This window comes from Cnephaeus nilssonii (assembly GCF_951640355.1).
Source record: "Cnephaeus nilssonii genome assembly, chromosome: 10".
Taxonomy (NCBI): domain Eukaryota; kingdom Metazoa; phylum Chordata; class Mammalia; order Chiroptera; family Vespertilionidae; genus Cnephaeus; species Cnephaeus nilssonii.
In genome coordinates, this window is record NC_137081.1 from 92,724,878 (window position 1) to 92,748,753 (window position 23,876).

Consider the following 23,876-nt stretch of genomic DNA (forward strand, 5'->3'; position numbering starts at 1 on the left):
GGAACCACTATCGCCAAAAAAAAAAAAAAAAAAGAGATGCCTGGCCGGAGTGGCTCAGTTGAGCGTAGTCCTGTGTACTAGGTTCGATTCCTGGTCAATGGGTTGTGGGCTCAATGCCAGGTAGGGGGCGTGCAGGAGGCAGCCGATCAATTATTCTCACATCAATGCTTCCCTCCCCCTTTCTCTTCCTCTAAAAATCAATAAACTACTTAAAAAATAAAAAAGCAAAAGGCAGGACAAAGAACAATTTTTACCCATAATGATTTATTCTCTACAATACTTCATTAAAGAGTTCAATGCTTTGCACTCAGCAGTTATATAGCCAAGAGGCAACCAAGTGTAATACGAAGAATTGGTTTGAAGTCCTTGCACTTGAAGGCTTTACAAAGTCTCTTGCTTCAAAGAAATAGGAAAATTAATAAAAAATACACAAGCTCCCTAGGCTCCAGAATCTCAACAGAAAATAACATCAACAGTTAGTGAAATAGTAGGTGTTAACATGGAAAACAGATCTTGTGCAAGTATTAACACCTAGGACTTCTGTATAGATTTTTATTACAAACAATAAAATGTTATGTCTCCATTACAAACCTTTCATATTGAAAGGCTCTCTAACATGAATTGCTTTAATAGTAATTAATTATGAAGCAAAAAAAGTTTAAGAACCTCACAGTGGGAACAATGCAACACCGACCAACTCTAGTGATGAGACGTTCTCCTTTAATGTAAGACAAACGCAATTCGTAAGGACAGAGAACGTCCTAGCTGTGGGTGACAGGAGACAAGCTCACTTTCCAGACCAAAGGCACTCGCTGCTAGGGAGGAAACAAGCTCTGAACCAAACCCGCACTTGGGGCTGGTCCCTTGAAAACAGTGGTCACCTACTGTTCAGCTTGAGCCGCCCAAGGACAGACGGAGCAAGCAAAACCATCCCTTCTCTTTCAGGCCGCCGCTCACACGTGGACGGCTGCCCTCATCGCTGCGCAGGTGGTGAGCAGTTCAGGTCTATCTTGGAGCGGCCACCCGATGGTCTACTCAGTGTCTTTCCCCGAGAGCCACCTGCCACACCTCCATGAGGTGGCCATGACCGTGCACTCCCAGACCGCTTCCTGACTAGGCCCGTTGAAGACGGACACGGATGGCACCCTTCTTTCCAGGGCCACAGAACTTTCCTTGGTCAACTCCGGAGTCCCCGTGACAAGCAAGGGACCCCGAGCATCTCCACTGCTGGGCCTGGGAGCCCGCTGCAGTGCGGTGCTGGGCGCCACCGGCCAGTTCTGTGCACATTCCCCAGCCCCCTCGTGTGTGGGTTCAAATTTCTGTTCATTTTCTTAATGGCAGGTATCCTACCCCACCCTAATAAGATAAAATAAAAAAATCACACTATACATTGGGGAAGACAAATAGGGCAGCATTTCTACGAGAAACAATAGGCTTGAAAAGCATGGCACTGTAAATGCTTGCATGACCAGTTTCACTGAGCGTGCTCAGGGGTAAAATTTTAGCACCATTTTTTTTGTGTTTTTTTTTTAATCTTTAGAAATTAAACACAACTTTTAACATAGAACACTTGAACAATAATGAAGTGTAGCCCTATAGATCAATACTGTTGTACAAATTGAAGGTGGGTGGTTTAGTCCCAAACTGACCACCCTGACATCAATCCATGGCACCGGCACCTAAAAGGAACTGTCGTCACGTTTGTAACATTTATTATTCTCAGCAGCAGGAAATCATGAAACAATCCCTTCATCTTCAATAGCTTTTGCATTACCTCTGCAAGGAAAAGGGGCAGAAGTGAGAATGCAGCCCAGCCTGGGCACCCGGATGTCAGCCCATCGCCCCTGCGCGCGCCGTCGCCTAAGAGGATGACGCCAAGCTAGTCTGCCCACCTTTATTCATCTCATCCAGGAAACGAGACAGCTGTGCCTGTAATAGCACGTGTCGTTTCTTAGACTGTGTCCCTGTCCACCCCCTTCCCCAATTCTGGCAGAAGAAAACTCCAAAGGTCTTTTGACTTGACTATTTGCCCATTCTGAAAAGCCACACCACCACCACATAAACTTTTAAAAATAAATAAAAACATTGTGTCCACCAGGTTGACATCCAATCCACTTCAAGTTCTCCAAGTGCTGCTGGAGTGTCACCCTCAGGGTCTCCTCCCACCGGCCACGCCTCCTGGAGCCCTCCAGCAGCGCCTCCGGCCCCTTCCAGGCCCCCGCTGCCATCAGCTCTGCACCAAGGGAGCGGAGGCTGGGCAAAAGGGAGGAGGACTTGCTGACAGGTACTTAGTCAGCGGCTATGGAAAGGGAAATGTGCCACCGGAAACGGAATGACCGAGACTAAAGTGAGCTGTTGGGAAGCCTGCCCAGGTGGGGTGAAGATTCCCAGCATATTAGGCAAGATAACGATTCACCTTGTGTAATCACACAGCGTTGCTCTCAAGTCCCGTAAAGGACTGAATCAACTCTCTTCTCACTCCTATAGGGAAAGCAGGACAAGGAACTCCTCTGCTTTTAAGTCCCTTAAAGATATTTGCCTGAAAGGACACAAACAGCTTGGAGACCCTGGATTTTCTCCTGTGACAATATGTCTTTCTACAGCCCAACCCAGGTGCGTGTTTGAACATCTATGTCTTCTGTGAACCTAGATGCAGCTATAGGCACTGCTACCAGGCGAGGAGTGAGGTAGCCGGGTGGTGAGGAGGAGGCCTCTCCTTCACGCTGCACACAGCAAGGATGGCAGGACCTCCTGCAGGCATCCCAGTTCATTCCTCAGCAGGTGACACCGCAGAGCTCTCTGTTCAGTACCAGGAGACTCCATGCGAGAAGAGCGCCCGAAAATCCAACTGACAGCAGGGTTAGAATTAAACCTGGGAGGCTGATGGAGCAACGAATGAGATCTGCCACGCCATCCAAAGGGCTTTCCATCTGGACGTGGTGTCTGTCCAGGAGCCTCACAGGGCTCACGGCGCCCACGGCCAACCCGAACATGGCGTCCACTTCTGAAGCATGGAGGTTGTAACCAACTGTTGGTATGCAATACACTGGACGTTTAAAAAAAGAAATTTAAAATAACCTAAAAATGTGTCTTGTTGGTCTCCGTTGCCCAGACTGCCAGGGAAACACATCTACTCGACCTGGGGAGGCTACAAGGGTGCAAGTGGGGTAAACCTTCAGGAATCAGGAATTCCAGCTCCCACTGTGTAGCCAGCAAGCATGCCGAGGGCCTTCTGAACCCATAGGCAATTCTCACTAGTCATGGAGGAGCCCCAATCCAACGGAACCCCATAATGAGGAAAGGCTGAAATAAGGCTTGGGCCCCTCAAGTTCTGTTTCATTCAATATAACCCCGCCCTCCCACCCCACACCCCCGAGTCAGCTGGAGGCAGACTTGGCAACGGAAGCTAGCATCATAAAATGGTGCAGTAATAGAAGTAACTGGACCAGGAAGAGGAGGCGTCCGCTCCAATGATGTCATAGCCATGGGTGGCCACAGGGGGGTGGGACTGGTCATGCAGCCGTGTGTCAGGAGTAATGATTGTAGAGGGGCGGGGCATGAAGAGTGCCATTCTGGAGACAGTGCTGTCGAGAAGCAATATATTCTGCATAACTGATTGTCACCTTCTCACTTCGGTACCTGTGTGAGGAGACAGGGAAGGGTATCATGAACCCCAAACACTTCATTCAGTAAAGTCACTCAGCATAGAAAACCAAAAGCTTATTCCACATTTTGAAAGAATAAAATGGGAGACCAAGAGCAACCTTACTTACAGAAAATGAAAGACAGCACAAGAAAACAATGTTGTTATTACAAATGAACGAGATGAAAAAGCACAACCACAATATCCCTGAGAAGGTGTTTTCTGCACATCCCACCTTTAACACTACATATGCTTATCGTCAGGCTGCTCTTAAGCAATCTGCTACGGGGTCTGGAGGAAGAATCTCAAGTCAGAGGACATGGGTGGCAGATTGGAAGAGGACTGCAACCAAGGCCCAGTGTCAACTGCAAGTCTACTTTCAGGTTAAAACGAGGTAAAATGACAGAAATACAACCTCCATTTGCAAAAAGTAACAAGCGAGTTATTTATAACCAAAAGGGCACAGATAGCTAATTCTGGGTCAAATTCTCATGAAGCAGGTTAAGGGACCCTGGGCTATACAGGACAGCCTCAGTTCCTGGATGGACATGCCATCTATCACGGGGTCATCAGAACAGAATTCATAGCCCTTTGGCTTTGCTCCGGAAAGAGCCATGAGTCAGGATGCGAAGCATGGGTGTTACAAACCTATGGAGCCTACTACAGACCACAGGAGCTGGGTGTGACAATCCTTACCCAGAGCCATCTCTTTCCCACTGTAATCACTCCTCCACTGCAAGGTGATTATTCCTGAATTTTGACAGGGAAATGGCTGTTCAAATAAATTATAATAATAATAATGATAATAATAATGCTTTGTATTTGAAAGCTTATTTTTTAATTTTTCTTGGAATCCAAAGCATTTAAAAAACACTGGGTTATCTTCCAGATAGACCTGTGAGGTTACTATATGATTAGTCAGCATTTTACAGATCAGGGGCCAGAGGCCCACAGAAGCCCATAGAAGCTAAACCTCTCAGTGTTTTAGATTTCAGTAGGGATGGGAAGAGAACTGACATCTATGCTTGGCCCTGGTTTAGAAATTCCTCATATATTACCTTACCACAACCTAAAACAACCCTAAGGCACTCCCATTCACTTTCACCGGCAAGAGAGTTTTCCACTTAAGCGTGGCAGAGTAACTGACCAGGTCCCATGGCTAAGTGGTGAGGCTGTTTCAGACCCCAAGGCCTTGTACACTCTACCGCACTAGGCAGCCCCCAAAGAAGCATTCACTCCCAACAGGCAGGGGTGTTTCCTCTCCAATCTTCATAAGAAGCGTTTTCTGACTATTCCTTTAAGGTGCCACTGACCGCATCAGCCTCCCCCAAAGCGAGTCTGGCACAGACACCACGACTTGCTCAGTGGCCTCGCCTGCTCCCCTGCTCTCAGCTTAGCTGCCGGGACACTCAGGAGGCTGAGTCTGCTGTGCTGCACTGTCTCCGCAGGGCCTCACGCACCGCACTTCTGTGGTTAGGAGACAGCCAGACACTTTCTTCCCCTTTCCACCAACAAGTACCCTCCATGCAAACCCAACTAGATTAAAATGACAAGGAAAACGAGACACGGGGTTACCTGGTGAGTCTGATCGTTTTTCTGAATTCACTGGTAATTGGAGCCTTAAAGCCACCTTTCCTGAGCAAGGAGTCTATTGTCTGGATCTGATCCCAGTCTGAGGAGAGGAGACACACTGAGGTCAGGGCACAGTGACAGAGGGTCATGCTCTCACACAGGGAGAGGCGGAGTTGCCACGTCCGCTAGCGAGGGGCAGGGGGAGCCCTGGGCACCCTCACTGACAGTCCAAGGGAAACCCTGGTGACCTGAGATGGCCTGACACATGCCTCACGGCGGACCCCGCCCCCGCTGTCTCTTTCCCGTCAGAGGCGATCCCAGCGTGACTATCTAGGAACAAACATGGCTCCAGCTCAGACTGGCTGTGGACCCCCTGCTGGGAGCCAGGGCTGTCCTGTGGAAAGAGAAAACTCAATTCTGCAGCTTAGAGTCCTCGGTGCGGCCTTCCTTCATTTGATGATTTCCTGGAGTCCAGTTCTCAATGACAGTTAACAGTAGGAGGGAAGCTATTCCTTTAACAGGAGGTGAAAGTGGTTCACACAGTGCTGCTGTGTTGTTCTTGCATGTTTGTAACAGATACAACCAAATATATCAAACTGAGAACCAAATAAAACTCCCTAAATTACTGCAATATGTGCCACGCTTTAATTCTCCCAATCAATATTCAAATGGCAAAAGTACTTTGATTATTTATTTACCTAAGTTATCGTCACATCTCAGTATTAGAAAATACTTATGGTGTGCCCTCTTGTACAGAAATATGGGATTTATGATTTCAAAAAGGTGGATAAAAGGCTTCCGTTTTATGTCACGTCCTCACTGCTTTTGAAAAAGTTTAAACACACCACAGTGAAAACCAACAAGGCAACTCGCTGGCCACATGATTAGTTCACTGACATAATAAATTGGACATTTTCTCTATTTCAGGTTCACATCTAACAAATACCGTGTGTGTGTTAATTTATATATTAATTTAAAAAATTCCAAGAAAGAAAGAAAATGAGGTTACATATCACAAAATATACAAACACTTACAGGTATTCTCTTAAAGGGAAACCTGCCCAACCCGTTTCCCATCTCCAATGTCACCGTTTAAGAACTTAGTATCTACCAAGTTCCTTGGCCCCCAACACCTTTACTACTAAGTTCTTTTAAAAATAGGATTAATTATGTTTTGCCTTTTTCCAAGTATAATACTGTTTAATAATTCATGACCAAGAGTTCAAAACTCCCGATATGGGCAGCTTCCCTTTACAATGAACTCCACAATACGGTCAAGCTGACTGGTGGAATTTTGCTACAATCACCAATCTTGGAGGACAAGAAATAAAGCTATTCCCTGAAAGTGAAATAAGCAAGCAAGTAGGAGAAATCCCCCCTCCCCGCCCCCCCCTCCAGCATCTGCATCATTCAGAGTTCACCCCTCCTCCTGGAAGAAGCTGGTAGGCACTGAAAGGAAGAAGGGCACTCATTCTTAGTGGCACTTGGGCTGAAAGACCACACACTCTATTCTCCGGCCTGGTAGTCGGCAACACTATGTCCAGTGCTGTTCAATGACATTCCATTTGTCCAACTCACCTTGCTCCTTAGCAACCTCAGGTAAATATGTGGCTGTACGTTTGACACCTTTTTCATTGATGAATTCAATTCGAATCCCATGGACCCCTACCTACAAAAAAACACAACCAAATAAATGGCACTCATTTATTCCAAGGAAATTTCAGCCATCCAAACACAAACAGGAGAGCCTCTTTTTATCACGAATGCACGGTCAGATATAAAAGCCAAAAAAACTAGCTTGAGAGATATGATTCCACATGTAGTCACCTCTCTAAGAGTATAAAGGTTATAGAAATAAATTCTTTTAATTGCTCATCTGATCATCTTCAATACTCCACCTTCAATCGAGTCCATTAAAGGAACATACCACAGGGTTTGATCTGGCTTGGGGCTCTTCACAAATGACTCTGAATAACAACTTTGACTCAAGGGCTCACCAAGAAGGATCTGGAATATTCCACTTTATCATGATTGTTTCTTTTGTTGTTTGTTCAATATTATTGTCATTATTTTTAATTTTCTTTATTGTTGCAAGTATTACAGATGTCCCCCTTTACTCCCCCACCTCATTATCATTTCTTATTAGGCATGGGAGGACATGAACCCAAGTAGACTTGGAAGGAGAAAGCCTACACAATTCTTTCTGCTTCTGATATTGTAGCACCTTTTCTGCCCACCCATGCTGCCCATAATTGTTTCCAGTCTCAGCTTTCACATTCTTATACCCTCTCAATGAAGGAGAGACATCACCATGTACTAACCCGAACCCAAATGCAACGAGACGCAGAGTTCCAAATGTAGCTGTTCTCACCTCCCAGTCCAGATAATCACTGGCATCCTCAAAGTTAGTAAGGAGGGAGACAGAGCAGGAAAGTTTAGGCAGCTCCTCTCGGGTCAGGGGGGGGAATCGACTGTCCTTAAGTGCACTGGAAGGGGACAAAAAAACGTAAGTGAGGCTACTCTGGAGTTGGGAGCATGTGCCCGAATATTTACAACTGGAGCTACGCAGAGAACTTCCATTACCCATTCATACCAATGTGCTCAAACACAACTTGATGCTATTAACTGTCTATACTGGAACCATAAGTGACTCACCAGATTAAAGCCTCCACAGTTCCTGATTACCAAGAAGAGAACACTCATTCTTTATTACTTTGAAGACATAACGTCTGGCAGTTGATTTCGATTCTGTAGATAAATTTGATCGCCATTTTTTCCACCAATCGTGTGCCTCGTGTAATTACCTGGTTAACGTGTATTCCCTGAGTCCTGAGTGAAGATTCATGGCTGAGAAGGTCCCAATGCAGCCACGAAGCCGCTTGTCCCGCCCTGTCTTCCATGTCACAAAGAGCGGACTAAAAAAGCAAAACACAAAACACTCTCCAGCCCCACGTCAATCATGGATCAGAACAGACCGTGGCTTTCTCCCTGCTCATCTGCTATTCCCCACAGGACTGCCAGTATCTGCAGGCCCTGTTCCTTTCTGGGAGGCGAGCAGTCCCGGGACATGGGAGGACACCTGGCAAGGCGCATGAAGAAAGGCCCTCTAGGCAGCCTTTCCCACGGGCCTTGCTGACACATGCATGTGCTACAGTCCTCTTCCTGCCCAGGACTTCACTTTGTTTCCTTCTAATTCTCCATGTCCTTCTTCTCTTCTTTACCCTACTTCGAATGTCCAAGTTCCCTAGTCCATCCTTCATGAAGACACACTGGGCCTGCGTACCTCCTCCTTACCTGCAAGCACTCCCTACAGCCCCACACTGTTCCCACAGTTATTTCTGCCAATGGCAACTACAAATATTTCCTGCTCATAAATGTTCAGAGAAGAAAAACAATGTTTCCCGAAGAGAGCTTATTACTAGCAGAAATTGCCACCTTCCGTTCTAGGCTACATCAGATGGATGGTGACAGGTGTTCTAGAAGAAGTCTCCGGTCTATCTCTCTTCCTGACACTCCTCCATGCCCCTATGCCTTTACCTCTTTGATGCTTGAGTTAAACACTTCTAAAAAGCAACTTAAAAATTTAAAGTTACCTATTTCTTTGATCATTGTTACAAAGCGGATCTCCCACCCACACGTCTTTCCCTTGTACTATAACACTTGAACAGCACCAGCCAGAGTTACTGTCTCAAAACTACTCCACAGCCCTCAAGTAGCCCAGTGTTTGCAGGAGGAAATACGAGCCAGAATATAATGGCCCACAATGCTGCAGCCACCACCCTCTCCCAAACCTGTGTCCGTCTCCTCTATACACACCTGCTCCCACGCACACCCAGTGTGATCGTCTGCACCTGCTCAGCAGGGTTTTTCTGATTATGGTACCCTGTGGCAATACTGCCCTGAAAAGTTAGGACTTTTTCTCTTCATCTCTTCTCCTCTGACAACATCACTAAGGAGGGACGATTTCCACTCTACTCTGCCCGCAGTGCACCGCACACTATTTAACTTTGTGCCTGTGGTTTGCCGACTCAACAAGTCTCCCAAGAACAAGGACTTTTCTTCATGCCTCTTCACTCCCTGCCCAGTGGGCTGTGCAATGCCTCCCTCTGCTGAGTGAATGACCTCAGGTCAATGAGCGCTGCAAGCATCTCAAAAAACAAAGCTCTTACAAGGCAACTCGGAGCTGCTTCCAATTCTGAGAAAGGAGCCAACATTGGCATGAGTTTCTTCACTTTACGCTTTATACACACACTGCTTACATCACTGGCACATGAGAGGGCTGGGGACAAACAACAGAGTCTTGAATTACTAAGAGTAAAACAGAGCCCTGGCCGATTAGGCTAAGTGAATAGAGTGTTAGCCCGTGACCTGAAGGGTCCTGGGTTTGATCTTGGTCAAGCTCATATACCTCGGTTGCAGGCTCGATCTCCAGCCCTGGTTGGGGCACGTGAGGGAGGCAACCAGTCATTGTCTCTCTCTCACATCAATGTTTCTCTCTCTCTCTCCTTCCCTCCTTCTACTCACTCTAAAAATCAATGGAAAAATATCCTCAGGCGAAGGTTAACAAAACCAACCAACCAACCAACCAACCAACCAACCAGTAAAGCAGATTCTGACACCTGGGTGGGGTGCCAGCAGCTCTGAGATTTCCATGCGATTGCTGATGAACAGAGGGAGGGGACCCCTATAAAAGCATCGCAGCTCCCATTAAATGAGCTCCTAGTTTCCAGCCTGGCCCTCAGGTGCTCCCAGTTCACTTGGACTTCAACACTACTGGGGTCCACGATGTGACATGTGACGATGTGATAGTGTGACCTGTACATTTGAAACAACAGAAAAGCCAGGAAAAAAATCCTGATTTCCAGAACATTACTTTCACAAGCCTACACCTCCTCCAAACATAACCTAGTCCCTTTCCAATACTGAATCCAGTGGATACTCTAGATATTGCTGGATATTTCTCACCATCCTATTCCTAAATCACATTCAAGTTTTTATAAGTAGCGGGAAGATGCCATCTGCCTTTCTCATTGTCCCCTGCTCTGATGAATTTACTCACTAGGGGTCATTGGTGAATCTAGGAAGTCGTGGCTGAGGGAAGCCATAGAGGTGACAGTAGAGGACATCAAAGCAGTAGCAGCACATCTCTGCGGTCACCACCAGGTTCTTGGTGGTGTTGGCAGTTCCATTGGGTCGGGGAAGAGGACTCAGAGCTCCCGATGCGGGATTCATTCGGGTAATGGGAGAGTTTCCAGGTCCCAGAGTTAAGTCTGACACGTTCTCCCGACCATTGCTGCCATCCGCATGCTGGTGGTTTTGAAGAGGTCCTGAACTAGAGCCGGGGACAGTGGTGGCCTGGTTCCCGTGAGTGTGCGTTCCACTTCCAGACAACTTGGGCTTCTTGACCCCACAACAGCCTGCTGCCAGCTTGGGCTCGAGTGGAGGGACGCAGCGTCTTTTTCCCATCCTGACTCAGTGCTCGCGGTCTGGAGTGTACAGAACCCTAACCAAAAAGAGAACAGATGAGCATTGACTCAAGTGGTTATCTAGAAAGAGAAAACACAAACAGAAGGAAGAGTCTCCACACAGAGGCAAGAGTCCTCAATGCTCTTTCTCCCCCAGGTCACATGGCCAGCTTGACTAGAAGACACCCTGAGTTCCACAGCAGGAATGCCTAAAGGGAAGCCATTTTTTATTTTCCATGAAGCTATGGTCAACATGGATGGAGGCAGGCAGCAAAGTGTTCTCTTGCCTGGGCAGAAGGAAGGGTGGGGCAGCCGTGAGGCTGGCTGGTGGAGGGCATTGCAAGGTTGGCTGGAGGACTGCACTGGACATGCCGGACTCGTCATCAGGCTGCTTTCTTTACTGCTTCAGAGATCCAAATGGAACCACCCTCATTTCAAAGGACCCCGGAGGAACATCATGCTTTTCCTTGTTAACCACATCCTTTCCGCATTTCCTCATCACTAACGTAAATATATGTGATTTCAGTCCCCGACCCCACTGAAGGGAAAAGCAGTTAGCGGCCGTTCCAAAAAAAGCACACCTTCTAACACAGGCTTCCATCTTTCTGTCCTTACAGCTGTCATTCGAAAATGCTACTCAAGCCGGAACCGGTTTGGCTCAGTGGATAGAGCATCCTGAAAGGTCCCAGGTTCGATTCCGGTCAAGGGGATGTACCTTGGTTGCGGGCACATCCCCAGTAAGGGGGGTGCAAGAGGCAGCTGATCGATGATTCTCTCTCATCGATGTTTCTAACTCTCTATCCCTCTCTCTTCCTCTCTGTAAAAAAAATCAATAAAATATATTATAAAAAAAAAGAAAAAAAGAAAATGCTACTCATTTTCTTTCAGAACTCCACTTTCTACACATCTCTCTATCCTTTTAAGAGCTCATTCAGGAAAAGCTACACCTAGTAGGAACCTTTATTCATACAATGACCCCCGCTTCCTAGTCCTTTGTGAGGTAGCCTTTCTGCCTGTCAGAGCAAAGCAGACATATGCAAAGCCACTCATCTGAACACAGTGTGGCATCAGATGGGCCAGAAAGCCATCTGACCATGTGAATGGGAGGAGGATCGTTTCACTAAATTTTTTTTTCTTAAAAAGCCTAAGGTAGAAATGTATAGCTATAACGTGACCAAAATCCTCTTTCTGTTGTGATCACAGAATTAGGAAATAGATCCTAGTTATTTCAATATTGATTATACCAAAGTTTGTAAAATTCTGTTGACTTGAGAAAAGTATACTGGTTTTTCTCAAGTGACTACATGTTTGAGCCCTTCCCCAGATATTCTCCCTAAATTTTCTCTGATTTGAACACATAGCACATCACTGCCTTTTTACGCATTGCTCTAAAACATAGTGTTTTGGTTATAAATTCCACAGCTTTTAAATCAAATGAGATGTTTACCTACCTACTTGCAATGCCATTATTCCTACAAAAACAGCCTGTGACTTTAAGTTGAATGAGATAAAAAAATTTCAAGTTTTACTCATTTATGTTCTTGATATATGCTGATCATAACAAAATACACATTTTTGTATCTAGGGCAATTTTTAGTGAGTTGAAAGAGCTGAGGAATAGTACTTCTGTACTCTTCAATGTTTGGCTTGAAAATAGGATTCTTTTTGAGAAAGCCTTATGCACTTGATCCATTAAAACTTCTAGAAACTATACTGATTCTGAGCACAGACTTCATTGTCTTGTTCAGACAATTAAGAGAGGGAGCAGAACATCTTGGTTGAAAAATACTGACTCCAGAACCAGCTGGCCTGGGTTCAAATTTTGACGCTTCAGGATTACCTCTAACTCAGTTTCCTCACAATGGGAGTAACCAGATTTGCCTCGTGTGTTTGTTAGGAAAATGAGTTAACATATGTGAAGTGCTTAATACAATGTCTGGCATGTAGTAAGTGTCAATTTATTCAGCTGCTCTCACCATTTGGGTTTTGTTTGACTGCTCCCACCAGCACGAACTCCTGGAGGGCCAGGACTTCACTGTGGAGTGCTTGCCCTGAACACGGTGGGATCGGGCCTAAACAGGCAGTCAGACATCCCTCTCACAATCCAGGACTGCTGGCTCCCAACTGCTCACCTGCCTGCTTGCTTGATTGCCCCTAACTGCTCTGCCTGCCAGCCTGATCACCCCCTAACCACTCCCCTGCCAGCCTGATTGCCCCTAAGTGCCCTCCCCTGCCGGCCTGGACACCTGTAACTGCCCTCCCCTACTGGCCCGGCCCCCACAACTGCCCTTCCCCCCATGCCTGGTCCCCCCCAACTGCCCTCCCCTGCAGGCCTGATCCCCCCCAACTGCCCTCCCCTGTGGGTCTGGTCACCCACAACTGCCCTCCCATGCTGGCCTGGTCACCCCTAACTGCCCTCCCTTTCAGGCCTGGTCCCTCCCAACTGCCCTCCCTTGCAGGCCTGGTCCCCCACAACTGCCCTCCCCTGCCAGCCATCTTGTGTCCACATGGGGGTGGCCAGCTTGTGTGGTGGAGTGATGGTCCATTTGCATATCACCGCTTTATTATATAGGATGTGTTAAATGAAGCAGAACAATCTAATCTCTTGAGAGTTGGAGTTTTAACAGGACAACAGGGCCTGAAAGCTGTGCCTCCAGAGACCCAAAATTCAAAGAAACCAAAAGAAAGGACGAAACACCAAGGTTAAAGAAACCTTCGCTCATTCTCATTACACCAAAGCAAACCTGAAGGAAGAGCTAGATATTATGAGATTGTGGCAACTCAGGTGTTCGTTAGCAGGTGTTATCAACTACCTGACTGGGAAACACCCAGAACAGAGCAACAGAAGAGATTTTCACACCAAGGCAGAAGAAATGAATTCTGAGAATATTCTGCCTACACACAACGTACAACCACTGATTGGCAGTGGGAACGAACACAAGAGATTACAATTCCCCCACACCCTCCCAAGCTACAACTTGAAACCAAGAGTACCAACCCAAATCATGTGACTCTTTAGGCCCAAGCATTTCTTGGGAGGCCACTAAGCAAATAATTCAATCCATGTTCTCAAGTAGTGACCAAAGGCAGCCCTTTATCTTTCAGCATAGAGCAAATATTAAGTGAGCCACAATAAAGGATGTTAAGTAGCCCTGGCCCGGTGGCTCAGTTGGTTGGAGAGTTGTCCCAATGCTCCAAAGTTGTGGGTTCGATCCCCAGCCAGGGCACGTGCGAGAAACCAGCCAGTAAGTGCATGGACTCTGCATCAAAGATATATTAGAAGGCACTACTTAACAATTTATTCTATAAAATTAAATCTATGGAAAATTCAAAACATAAACAAAACAGCTTAACAAACCCAATATCCAGCCTTAATAATTTTTAACATATGGCCAATCTTTTATTTATTTACTTACTTATTTAAAAGTATATTTTATTGATTTTTTACAGAGGAAGGAAGAGGGATAGACAGCCAGAAACATCGATGAGAGAGAAACATCAATCAGCTGCCTCCTGAACACCTCCTACCGGGGATGTGCTTGCAATCAAGGTACATGCCCTTGACCAGGATCGAACCTGGGACCCTTGAGTCCGCAGGCCGACGCTCTATCCACTGAGCAAAACCGGCCAGGGCAATCTTTCTTTCTTTCTTTCTTTCTTTCTTTCTTTCTTTCTTTCTTTCTTTCTTTCTTTCTTTCTTTCTTTTTTTAATGTTTTTGTTGATTTCAAAGAGAGGAAAGGAAAGGGAGGGAGAGAGGGAGAGTCAGAAACACCGATAAGAGAGAAACACTGATTGGCTACCTTCTGCACACCCCCTACTGGGAAATCAAGCCCAAAATCTGAATCCCAGGCATGTGCAGTGACCCGGAATCAAACTGGAGACCTCGTGGAGCATGGGATGCCCCTCAACCAACTGAGCACACCGGCTGGGGCATATGGCCAATCTTACTTCATCTATATATAGCCTACATACTCACTCCCGCTCCCTCCTGCCCTAAATTATTCTGAAGGCATGTTTTTAAGGGGGCCAACATTTTACTTATCTTTCAGTATAAAGCAAATATTAAGTGAACTACAATAAAGAATGTTAAGTAGCCCTGACCCGGTGGCTCACTTGGTTGAAGAGTTGTCCTGATGCTCCAAAGTTGTGGTTTCGATCCCCAGTCAGGGCACATGCGAGAAACCAGCCAGTAAGTGCACGGATAAGTGGAACAACAAATCCACATTTCTCTCTCTCTAAAAATCAGTAAGTAAAAAAAAAAGAACGCTATGTAAAACAGGGTGCTGGTAGGAAATAGTTTTATTTATTACATTAACCAGTATCCACCAATTTCATCAAAACTTTCTTTTTAGTTAAGAGACTCTTCTAATCCTACTCCAACAAAGCAGGCATCTCACCACAACCAGGTAGTCCCAGACTCAGCTTCCAGGAGCACCCTACAATAAGCAGACACTCATTTCTCCCACAGCTTGGCACCTGAGAGTACAGCGTAAGATATCTCAGAATAACAGCGCAAAACAAAATAAATAAACAAAAAACCCCTAAAGATATACTCAACATCTCTTCTAAAACAATGTGGGAATTTGTTCTTACTCTGCCTCAAAACCTCATAAAAACTAGCCAAAATGGTACTTTGATCCTAGTACGAGTAACTGAATAGTTACTGCAAAGTCAGTTCATCTGAAATAAGTGGAAACTAGTGTAAAAATCCTTGCTTTACAGACACATTATATCACTGAGATCCTCTCAAGCTTTCAGTTACTTTCAAAACTAAACTCACCCAGCCCGGTGGCTCAGTGGTTGAACACCGACCCAGACACTAACAGGTTTCAGGTTTGATACCTGGTCAGGGCACATGCCTGGGTTGCTGGCTCAATTCCCAGTAGGGGATGTGCAGGATGTTTCTAGCTCTCTCCCTAATAAGTAAATAAATCAATCAATAAAAATGTAATAAGAAACAAAAACAAAAAGCTAAACTCAGGGCCACTCTTAGAGCCAGTAGTAGAGATCTCATTTTCCTCTGTTCACTAGAGATCAATGAGAATGAACCAGGTAAAATGGATTTCCACCAGATGGAGACGAAGATGTACTTCCACAAAAAGCTAGAGGAAATAAAAGGAATGACTGTTTCACCTCCTAACTTAGCAAGCGACAAATAAAAATGTTCTCAATGCTGAAGAGTCATCACACCTTCCTTAGGGTCCATAACAGGCCAGCTGGTAACTCCTCCTCCCTTTCTGCGGGGAAGTAGGCAGGGTTCTACCATCACTTCAGTCCCAGCCAGCCCTGCAGCCACCCTCACCCTCACCCTCAGGGCTGGATGCCTTTACCTCTCACTACACATAACCTGGTGCCCTGCATATGGTATACACACCAGCCATCTTATCTACAGATTTCCTAGTTGACTTCATTTAAGTTTGCCATTTTATGAGAAGAACTAGAGGCTCAGTGCACGAATTCGTGCACCAGTGGGGTCCCTCAGCCTGGCCTGCGGGATCTGGTGAAACTGGCTCTCCGACATGCCCCAAGGGGTCCTCAATTGCGAGATGGCACAGGCCAGGCTGAAGGACCCCACCGATGCACAATGGGGGCAGGGAGGGACGCAGGAGGTTGGCCAGCTGGAGAGGGACTGCAGGAGGGCTCCAGGTATGTCCAGCCCATCCTGCTCAGTCCCAATCGCTCACTCCCAATCAGCAGGACCCCAGCAGCAAGCTAACCTACCAGTTGGAGCGTCTTCCCCCTGGTGGTCAGTGAACGTCATAGCAAGCAGCTGAGCGGCCTTAGCATATCACGCTTTGATTGGTTGAACTGCCTACGGGTCGACCGGACATTTAGCATATTGGGCTTTTATTATATAGGATGTTTATGGCACAACCTAATCTTTAAATACTTGGTTCCATCCTGATGCTAACTGGAGAGTGTGTCAGAAATTGGAGCTAAATTCTAAGTATTTATTCTTATCAACAATGTCAACTCTATTCAGCCCAAACCTAGGAATGGTTTAATTCATAGGAAAATGGATAGCCAATATGGATAATTCAAAAGTTAGGTGAAATATCTCCTACATGAACTTGCTGGTTTGATTTATGCTAGTAGCTGTCTTCTTTGCTAAAACACACCAGTAACTGCTCAATCCTGAACTTAGCCTCAGCTGATACTAACTTTAGGTTGCTCGAGGCTTTCCTTGGGCAGACCATACCTACTTTTTAAACTGCACTTGAGAAGAATTTTCTTTCTTTTTGAATTGATGGGGCACTTTTATTTGCCATAAGGGCAATTTATGATTTCAGGAGTTAATACAAATGTTGTCTTATAAATTGCTGATGTTTACAAACAAGGTATAAAGACCAGTACTGAGGGGAGGACACCCAGACTGCAGTAGCCTTCCTCTTCCAATACTCCTCAATCACTGCAAGCAATGAGCTGAGCTGCCAGAAGAGTTCCCATCTTCAGAGTACAGCACCTAGGCTTCGGGGTTCCAGTCTAGGCTCAAATCCCAACTATGATTTGCCACATATGGCTGTGCACTCAGGCAGGCTGCACACCCGTGTGGCCTCGGGCTCCTGCTACCCCACAGGGTTACTTGTGAGTAGTCAATGAGCAACACATTCAGAGCATTTAGCAGTTCTTTCACTTATAACTACTATTTATTAAAGTATCTGCTGTAACCAATACTACCAGTGTCTCTATTAATAAAAGTAGGGTCAGTTCCAAAAACAACATAGCTCTGAATTCTTCCCATTTCTACAGAAATAAGTGCCTTCATAATAAAATTCTATTAAGAACCACCTTGTGGGGGAGGGGGAGCAGGGGAGAAGTCAATGGGGGGAAAAAGGAGACTCATGTAATACTTTAAACAATAAAGAATAATAATGCTTGCCTCCTGGAAGAGCAACGATTTCTAATAAACCACCCACCGTTCTTGTCACTGTGAGTACCAGGACACGTAAAGAACGACTGTTGGGCTGAAGGATAGTGGTACACCGTTCTCTTCTATCTGGCTCCTCCTAAGTTTATACTAAAAAGAAACTAAACTTGCTAGATATGCTATTATTATAGAAGTCTTGATATATATGAGCACTGAGAGAACTCCATCAAAGTTAGATTGCAAAACTCATCAGATTAAAATAGCTAGGAAAGCCTGGAGGTGAGAAAACACACACACCAGGTTTCACCTTTTGAAGACAAGCCTCAAAACAGTTAACTGGGGGCACCACCTCACCACAGGAAAGATTTGTAGGAGGAGTAGGAAAGAGGCTAAGAAAAATGAGGTCTCTGCATATTTTCCTCTTATTAGTGTACAGGTAACTGTTCAAATCAAGCTTTAATACAGAAGGGAACAGATTTTTCCTTTGTGTGTCAGAGAGTTAAATAAAAACTGCATCACATGAGTAGTGAGATGGCACCTGAGATACAATTCTGGCTGACTTATGGAACTATTCCAAACAATAGTCAAATGAAAAACCCACAAACATTCTGGTAATCATTTCAAATAATCATTTCCTTATTTTTGAAACCCCATCACACACATCATACACAAAATACTTGCTGTGTGAAAATTTTCCCTGCAAAATATAGATTTACCTACATAATTAAAAGTTAGACTTAGAAAACTTCACAGAACTATACATTTTCATGTTAACTTAAAAGTAAAAACATAAATATAGGATCAAAAGTTCTTTTGTTTTTAGATCCCTTCCCGTTTCTATGTGCCAGATCTTTCTGGGCTCCAGTTCTTTCTTTTTTTTATATATGTTTTCACTGATTTCAGAGAGGAAGGGGGAGAGAGAGAGAAACATCAATGATGAGAGAGAATCATTGATTGGCTGCCTCCTGCACACCCCACACTGGGGTTCGAGCCCGCACCCAGGCATGTGCCCTTGATGGGAATTGTGCCCAGGATCCTTCAGTCCGCAGGCTGATGCTCTATCCACTGAGCCAAACCAGCTAGGGCTGGGCTTCAGTTCCTTCATTTGTAAAACAAAATATTTGTTCCCTGCCTCCCTTAGAGGGTTTGTGAGGCTCCAATAGATGTAAACCATGTCCTCGCTGGTTTGGCTCAGTGGATAGAGCCTCAGTCTGCGGACTGAAGGGTCCCGGTTTGATTCCAGTCAAGGGCACATGCCATGGTTACAGGCTCGATCCTGGTTCTGGTAGGGCGGGTGCAGGAGGCAACTAATTGATGTGAGACACTGATGCTCTCACATTGATGTTTCTCTCTCTGTCTCCTCCCCTCCCTTCCCCTCTCTCTGAAAACCAATGGAAAAATATCCTCGGGTGAAGATTAACCAAAAAATAAAAATAAAAAAGATGCGAAGCACTCTAAAAAAAAAATCTAAAAAATGTTTGCATACCATTATTAATAAACTCAAAGGGCCCAGCTGGCGTGGCTCAGTAGTTGAGCGTCGACCTATGAACCAGGAGGTCATGGTTCGATTTCAGGTCAGGGCACGTGCCTGGGTTGTGGACTAAATCCCCAGTGTGGGGCATGCAGGAGGCAGCTAATCAATGATTCTCTCCCATCACTGATGTTTCTATCTCTCTTTCCCTCTCCCTTCCTCTCTGAAATCAATAAAAATATATTAAAAAAATAAAATAAACTCAAAGGAAGCCCTGGCTGGGTGGCTCACTTAGTTGGAGCGTTGACTCATGCACCAAAAGGCTGCAGGTTCGACTCCTGGTCAGGGCGAGTACAGGAGGCAACCAATCAATGTTTCTCTCTCCCCACTCCTCTAAAATTCAATAATTTTTTTCCAGAACTTTGCTTTCATGTAGAATTTTAATTATTTTCAAGATAATAGCATCACCATAACAGATTTAGGGCAAACTGTTCCAAAAATCTCTGAACACTATAACTGTATGGAAGAGACCCAATAACTGACCTTGATAGGAACTGAACCGAGTTATGCTCTTTGTTTTTTTTTAAAGGGTAATTTGTGAAGGGACAGGGCCAGACTTATGTATTCAGACAAAGAGGGTAAGTGTAATGCTACATATACTACCACTTAGGTCACTCTACTGGGATTATGAACAATAAACTTGTCTTTACATATTTAAATTATTTTTAAAAAGAGCAAGTGGAAAGAACTTCATCAACATTAAGACCCCCACATGGAAGTAGAAAAATCAAGTAAACAAAATAAAATCTATACCCTCAAGTCCTAACACAGGCCTAAAACAAACAATGAACTTCTATTCTAAATATCCAAAGTAATACTCACTGAAGCAGGAAGTTTGTCTTGCCAGGGAACAGCTATAACAGAGGAGGGGAGCTATTTTGTCTCTGAAATGAATTTTCTTCCTTCCGATTCCATTCTTTCTTCCTGTACCTAAGATGGAAATGCAGGTGCAGTGAATGAACAAAATCAAAGTAGTGTAGATGTAAGAGACGGTTTCCGAAAAACTACAATTCAACAGAGCAACTTCTAAAAACACTAAAGCTAGGGAAGAGGCTGGCTCTCCGAACTTCGAACATCTCAGAACCCAACCATCAGGCGGCAATGGCAGTCCCAGGCATGGTTCACCTCCTCCTCGGCATCATCACCAAGCAGCGAGGCCACTGAGGGTCAAACGTTTTACTGAACCCCAACATGAGGCACATTAAACTTTCTCCACCACTAATTTATATCAAAACCTGCTCTCAGGCCAAGGTAGACCGTTTGGAGGCTCTCCACCGGTTTCAGAAGGCCAGCAAATTCCCAGACCCTCTGCTGCAGAGGGTGCTGAAGTTACTGGACGGCAGGCCAGGGTCCGAGGCCAGGCCCTCGTGCAGCGGCGGAAGGCTGACTGTGGCTAAGAGCCATCCATCCTTACTCTCAGTCTCCATCAGTCTCGTCACCAACTGAGAGCAGAGAATTGAGCTCTTTCCAAACTTGTCAACAGGAGACTCCAGGCCCCACCTACTCCGCCGCGCAGGGCGGTGAGAGAGGCCCGCGGGGACCGGGGGGCGGAGCGGCGGGCGAGTTCAGGTCGGGACACGGCGCGGAGAAGGGCAGGGAGTGAAGGGCAACCCCCGCCGGGAAGGAGGCAGACACCCACGGGGGCGGTGGGGGCTCGGGGAGGGCAGGGGGACCGAGGGTGGGGCTGGCCAGACCACAGCACACCGGGGAGGAGCAGGGCGGGTGCAGAGCGGCACGAGCCCGAGTGGAGCGGGGGCCCCGGCGGGCCGAGCAGGCCGGGGGAGGGGAGGGGGAGCTGGGGGCCGGGAAGACCGCACGGCGACGGGGAGGGCCGAGGGGCCGAGCGCGGACGTGGAAGCCCGTGGCCGGACTGGGAGGAGGTGGCGGGGAGGGGCCGCCGGGAGGTCCGAGACCCCCCAACTTTACTCGGACCCGAAACTGTTTCCGGAGGCCGCGCGGAAGGCAGCGGGAGCCCCGCCTCGCCCAGCAGCGCCTCCGACCCCCGCCCTCGTGGGACACGCGGCCCGCAGGCCTCCCCCGCCACCGCCCTCCCCCGCCCAGGCCCGGGCCCTCGCCGCGATCCCGGGGAGGGGGCCGGCGGCCGGCGGGGGAGGCGCCGCCGAGTCCCACCTTCTCTCCCGGGCCAGGCGCAGCCGGGGCGGACGGGACCTCTCGCGCGCCGCCTTTTCCTGCCTCATGGAGCCATGCGCCTGGGGGGCCCAGAGAAGCGGCCCGCGGGCGGCGGACGGGCGGGCGACGGCGCCGGCGGCGGCACTGGAGGGCCCCCGCGCTGGAGGACTGAGCGGGACCGGCCCGAGCCGTCCGTATCCCGGCAGCCACCGGGGCAGGGTGACGGGACGCGCGGAGGGGCTCTCCAGGGGCTCCGCGAGCGCCGCCGGGCCCCTCCGGGCGCCGTCACGTGGCCCCGCCGGCGCACGGTATTGGCTGGCGTTGAATTTAGAGGCGGCTTTGCAGGGTCGGGCCGCTGTCGGGCGGGGGGAGTCGCGAGGGACCCGCGGCGAGGAGCCCAGGAAGGCGGGCCGGCGGCGCCGCACACCCTGCGGAGGCCGCTAGGGCCGCGTCGGCGGCAGGCGCGGTGCATGCCGGGTCGGCCCCGCGAGCGCTGGGCGCGCCGGGACTTGTAGTCCAACCTGGCCCCGCCCCGCGAGCATCCAGCCCCGGGCCTCTGCTCTGCGCCTGGGCTCCGCCGCCGCACTGATGAGCAGCCCAGCAACCGGGAAGGGGCACCTCTGACCAGCTTTCAATTTGGCCTTCTCGTGGGCCGGAAGGGCCAGCTGCACCAGCCTAGGGTCCTGCCCGACCCCCAGAATCCCAGGGCTGCCGATGACTTCAGTGGTTTTACCCACAGTACAGAGCTGTTCAATAAACCTCAGCGCCAGCACGGCAGGGGCCTCAAAAAGAATAATAAAATTTTTTTTATCAAAGTTAGGATGCCCAGGACCAAACCAGAGACGGTCGGACCTGCATCACCACCATTTGTCCACCATCCAGAACTGAAATATCAGTGCTGACATGTACACATAAGGAACTGTTTGACATTGAAATTGGGACTCAAAAGAACTGTTGGCCCAGAAAGAAACTCACTACAGACTGATTCATTTGCCTCTCAGCATAACCATTATGGCTTGTCTCATTTTCGGTTCTTATAAGTGTATTTCTTGTATCACGTGATCTCATGCATCTAAGGGAAATAATGAACAACATAAGCTGAAGAACAAAAACAGACCCGGCGACAGGGAAGCATCAACCAGACTGTCAAACCTGAGGGAGGGCAGGGGAGGGTGGGGATAAAGGGGAGAGATCAACCAAAGGACTTGTGTGCAAGCATATGAGCCTAACCAGTGGTCATGGACAGCGCTGGGGTGGAGGCATACGTGGGGAGGGGTTCAGGATGGGAATAGGGGGATGAGGACAATTATGTGATACCTTAACCAATAAAGAAATTTTAAAAAATAAATTAAAAATAATAATAAAGTTAGGAATAAATTATTTTAATTTCACATACTTGCTATTGGATTTGAATTGATGACTTCGCGTTTCTATTTTTTTAAAACAGATTTCTATTGATTTCAGAGAGGGAGAGGGAAAGAGACAAACATCAATGATGAGAGCAAATAATGATTGGCTGCCTCCTGCACGCCCCACACAGGATGAGCCCGCAACTGACGCGTGTGCCCCGACTGGGAACTGCGACCTCTTGGTTCATAGCCACACTACAGCGTTTCTTTCTTTCTTTCTTTTTTTTTTTTTTAATATATTTTATTGATTTTTTACAGAGAGGAAGGGAGAAGGATAGAGAGTAAGAAACATTGATGGGAGAGAAACATTGATCAGCTGCCTCTTGCACACCTCCCACTGGGGATGTGCCCGCAACCAAGGTACATGCCCTTGACCGGAATCGAACCTGGGACCCTTCAGTCCGAAGGCAGATGCTCTATCCACTGAGCCAAACCGGTCAGGGCCAGCGTTTCTATTTTTAATCACAGAGTTGCACTGAAAGTCCTAGTTTCACCCTGCTCACTCAACCTACCCAAATTGTATGGGCCCTGCAGCATGGACACGCCCTGTTGTTTATATATTTATTAATCCTCACCTGAGAATATGTTGACTTTTTTTTTTAAGAGAGAGAGAGGAAGGGAGGGAGACAAAAACATGGATGTGAGAGAGAAACATTGATCAGTTGCTTCCTGAAAGGGGATTGAACCTGCAACCTAGGTATGTGCCCTGACCAGGAATCCTGGAATACAGTGGGACCTTCTGATGTACCAGAGGAGATGCTCCAACCAACTGGGCCAGGGCAAAGCATGGCAGTCTTGTTAGCCACACAGACTCAATCTCACATACTAGTATAGACTATGTCTTGCTATTCTGTTTATGCACAAAGGAATCCTTAACATGTTTGTTCCCAATGAGCCAAGAAAAGTATCCTATATACGCCCCTGGGTCCGGGTGAGGCCACGTGCCCCTGGGTCCGGGGGAAGCTAGATCCCAGGTCCGGGCGAGGCCGTGGGCCCCTGGATCCAGGTGAGGCTGGGTCCCGGGTCCGGGTGAGGCCGTGGGCCCCTGGATCCGGGTGAGGCCACGTGACCCTGGGTCTGGGAGAGGCCACGCGCCCCTGGGTCCGGGTGAGGCCACGCGCCCCTGGGTCCGGGTGAGGCTAGATCCTGGGTCCGGGTGAGGCCGTGTGCCCCTGGATCCGGGTGACGGGGAGGGCCGAGGGGCCGAGGGGCTGGGTCCCAGGTCCGGGTGAGGCCGTGGGCCCCTGGATCCGGGTG

General features: G+C 47.6%; 1 protein-coding gene across 5 annotated transcripts; it reads right to left on the minus strand.

Moving 5' to 3' along the window:
- Nucleotides 1-227: 227 nt before the first annotated feature.
- On the minus strand, nucleotides 228-22,355 carry AMMECR1L (AMMECR1 like). 5 transcript variants are annotated; one of them, XM_079782961.1, is made up of 9 exons: nucleotides 21,211-22,355; nucleotides 19,903-20,010; nucleotides 14,795-14,916; nucleotides 10,275-10,718; nucleotides 8,020-8,130; nucleotides 7,587-7,701; nucleotides 6,794-6,884; nucleotides 5,219-5,315; nucleotides 228-3,639 (listed from the first exon to the last, which is right to left on the minus strand). In XM_079782961.1, exons 4-9 carry the CDS (start codon nucleotides 10,679-10,681, stop codon nucleotides 3,528-3,530), a joined length of 933 nt encoding a protein of 310 aa, XP_079639087.1. In that variant the 5' UTR covers nucleotides 10,682-10,718; nucleotides 14,795-14,916; nucleotides 19,903-20,010; nucleotides 21,211-22,355; the 3' UTR covers nucleotides 228-3,527. The 5 variants fall into 5 exon arrangements, with proteins under 5 accessions (XP_079639087.1, XP_079639090.1, XP_079639086.1 ...); XM_079782960.1 differs by lacking the exon at nucleotides 14,795-14,916 and having other exon boundaries at nucleotides 229-3,639; nucleotides 21,211-22,354; XM_079782963.1 differs by lacking the exons at nucleotides 14,795-14,916; nucleotides 21,211-22,355 and adding an exon at nucleotides 20,495-21,193 and having other exon boundaries at nucleotides 229-3,639.
- Between the last annotated feature and the right edge of the window lie 1,521 nt (nucleotides 22,356-23,876).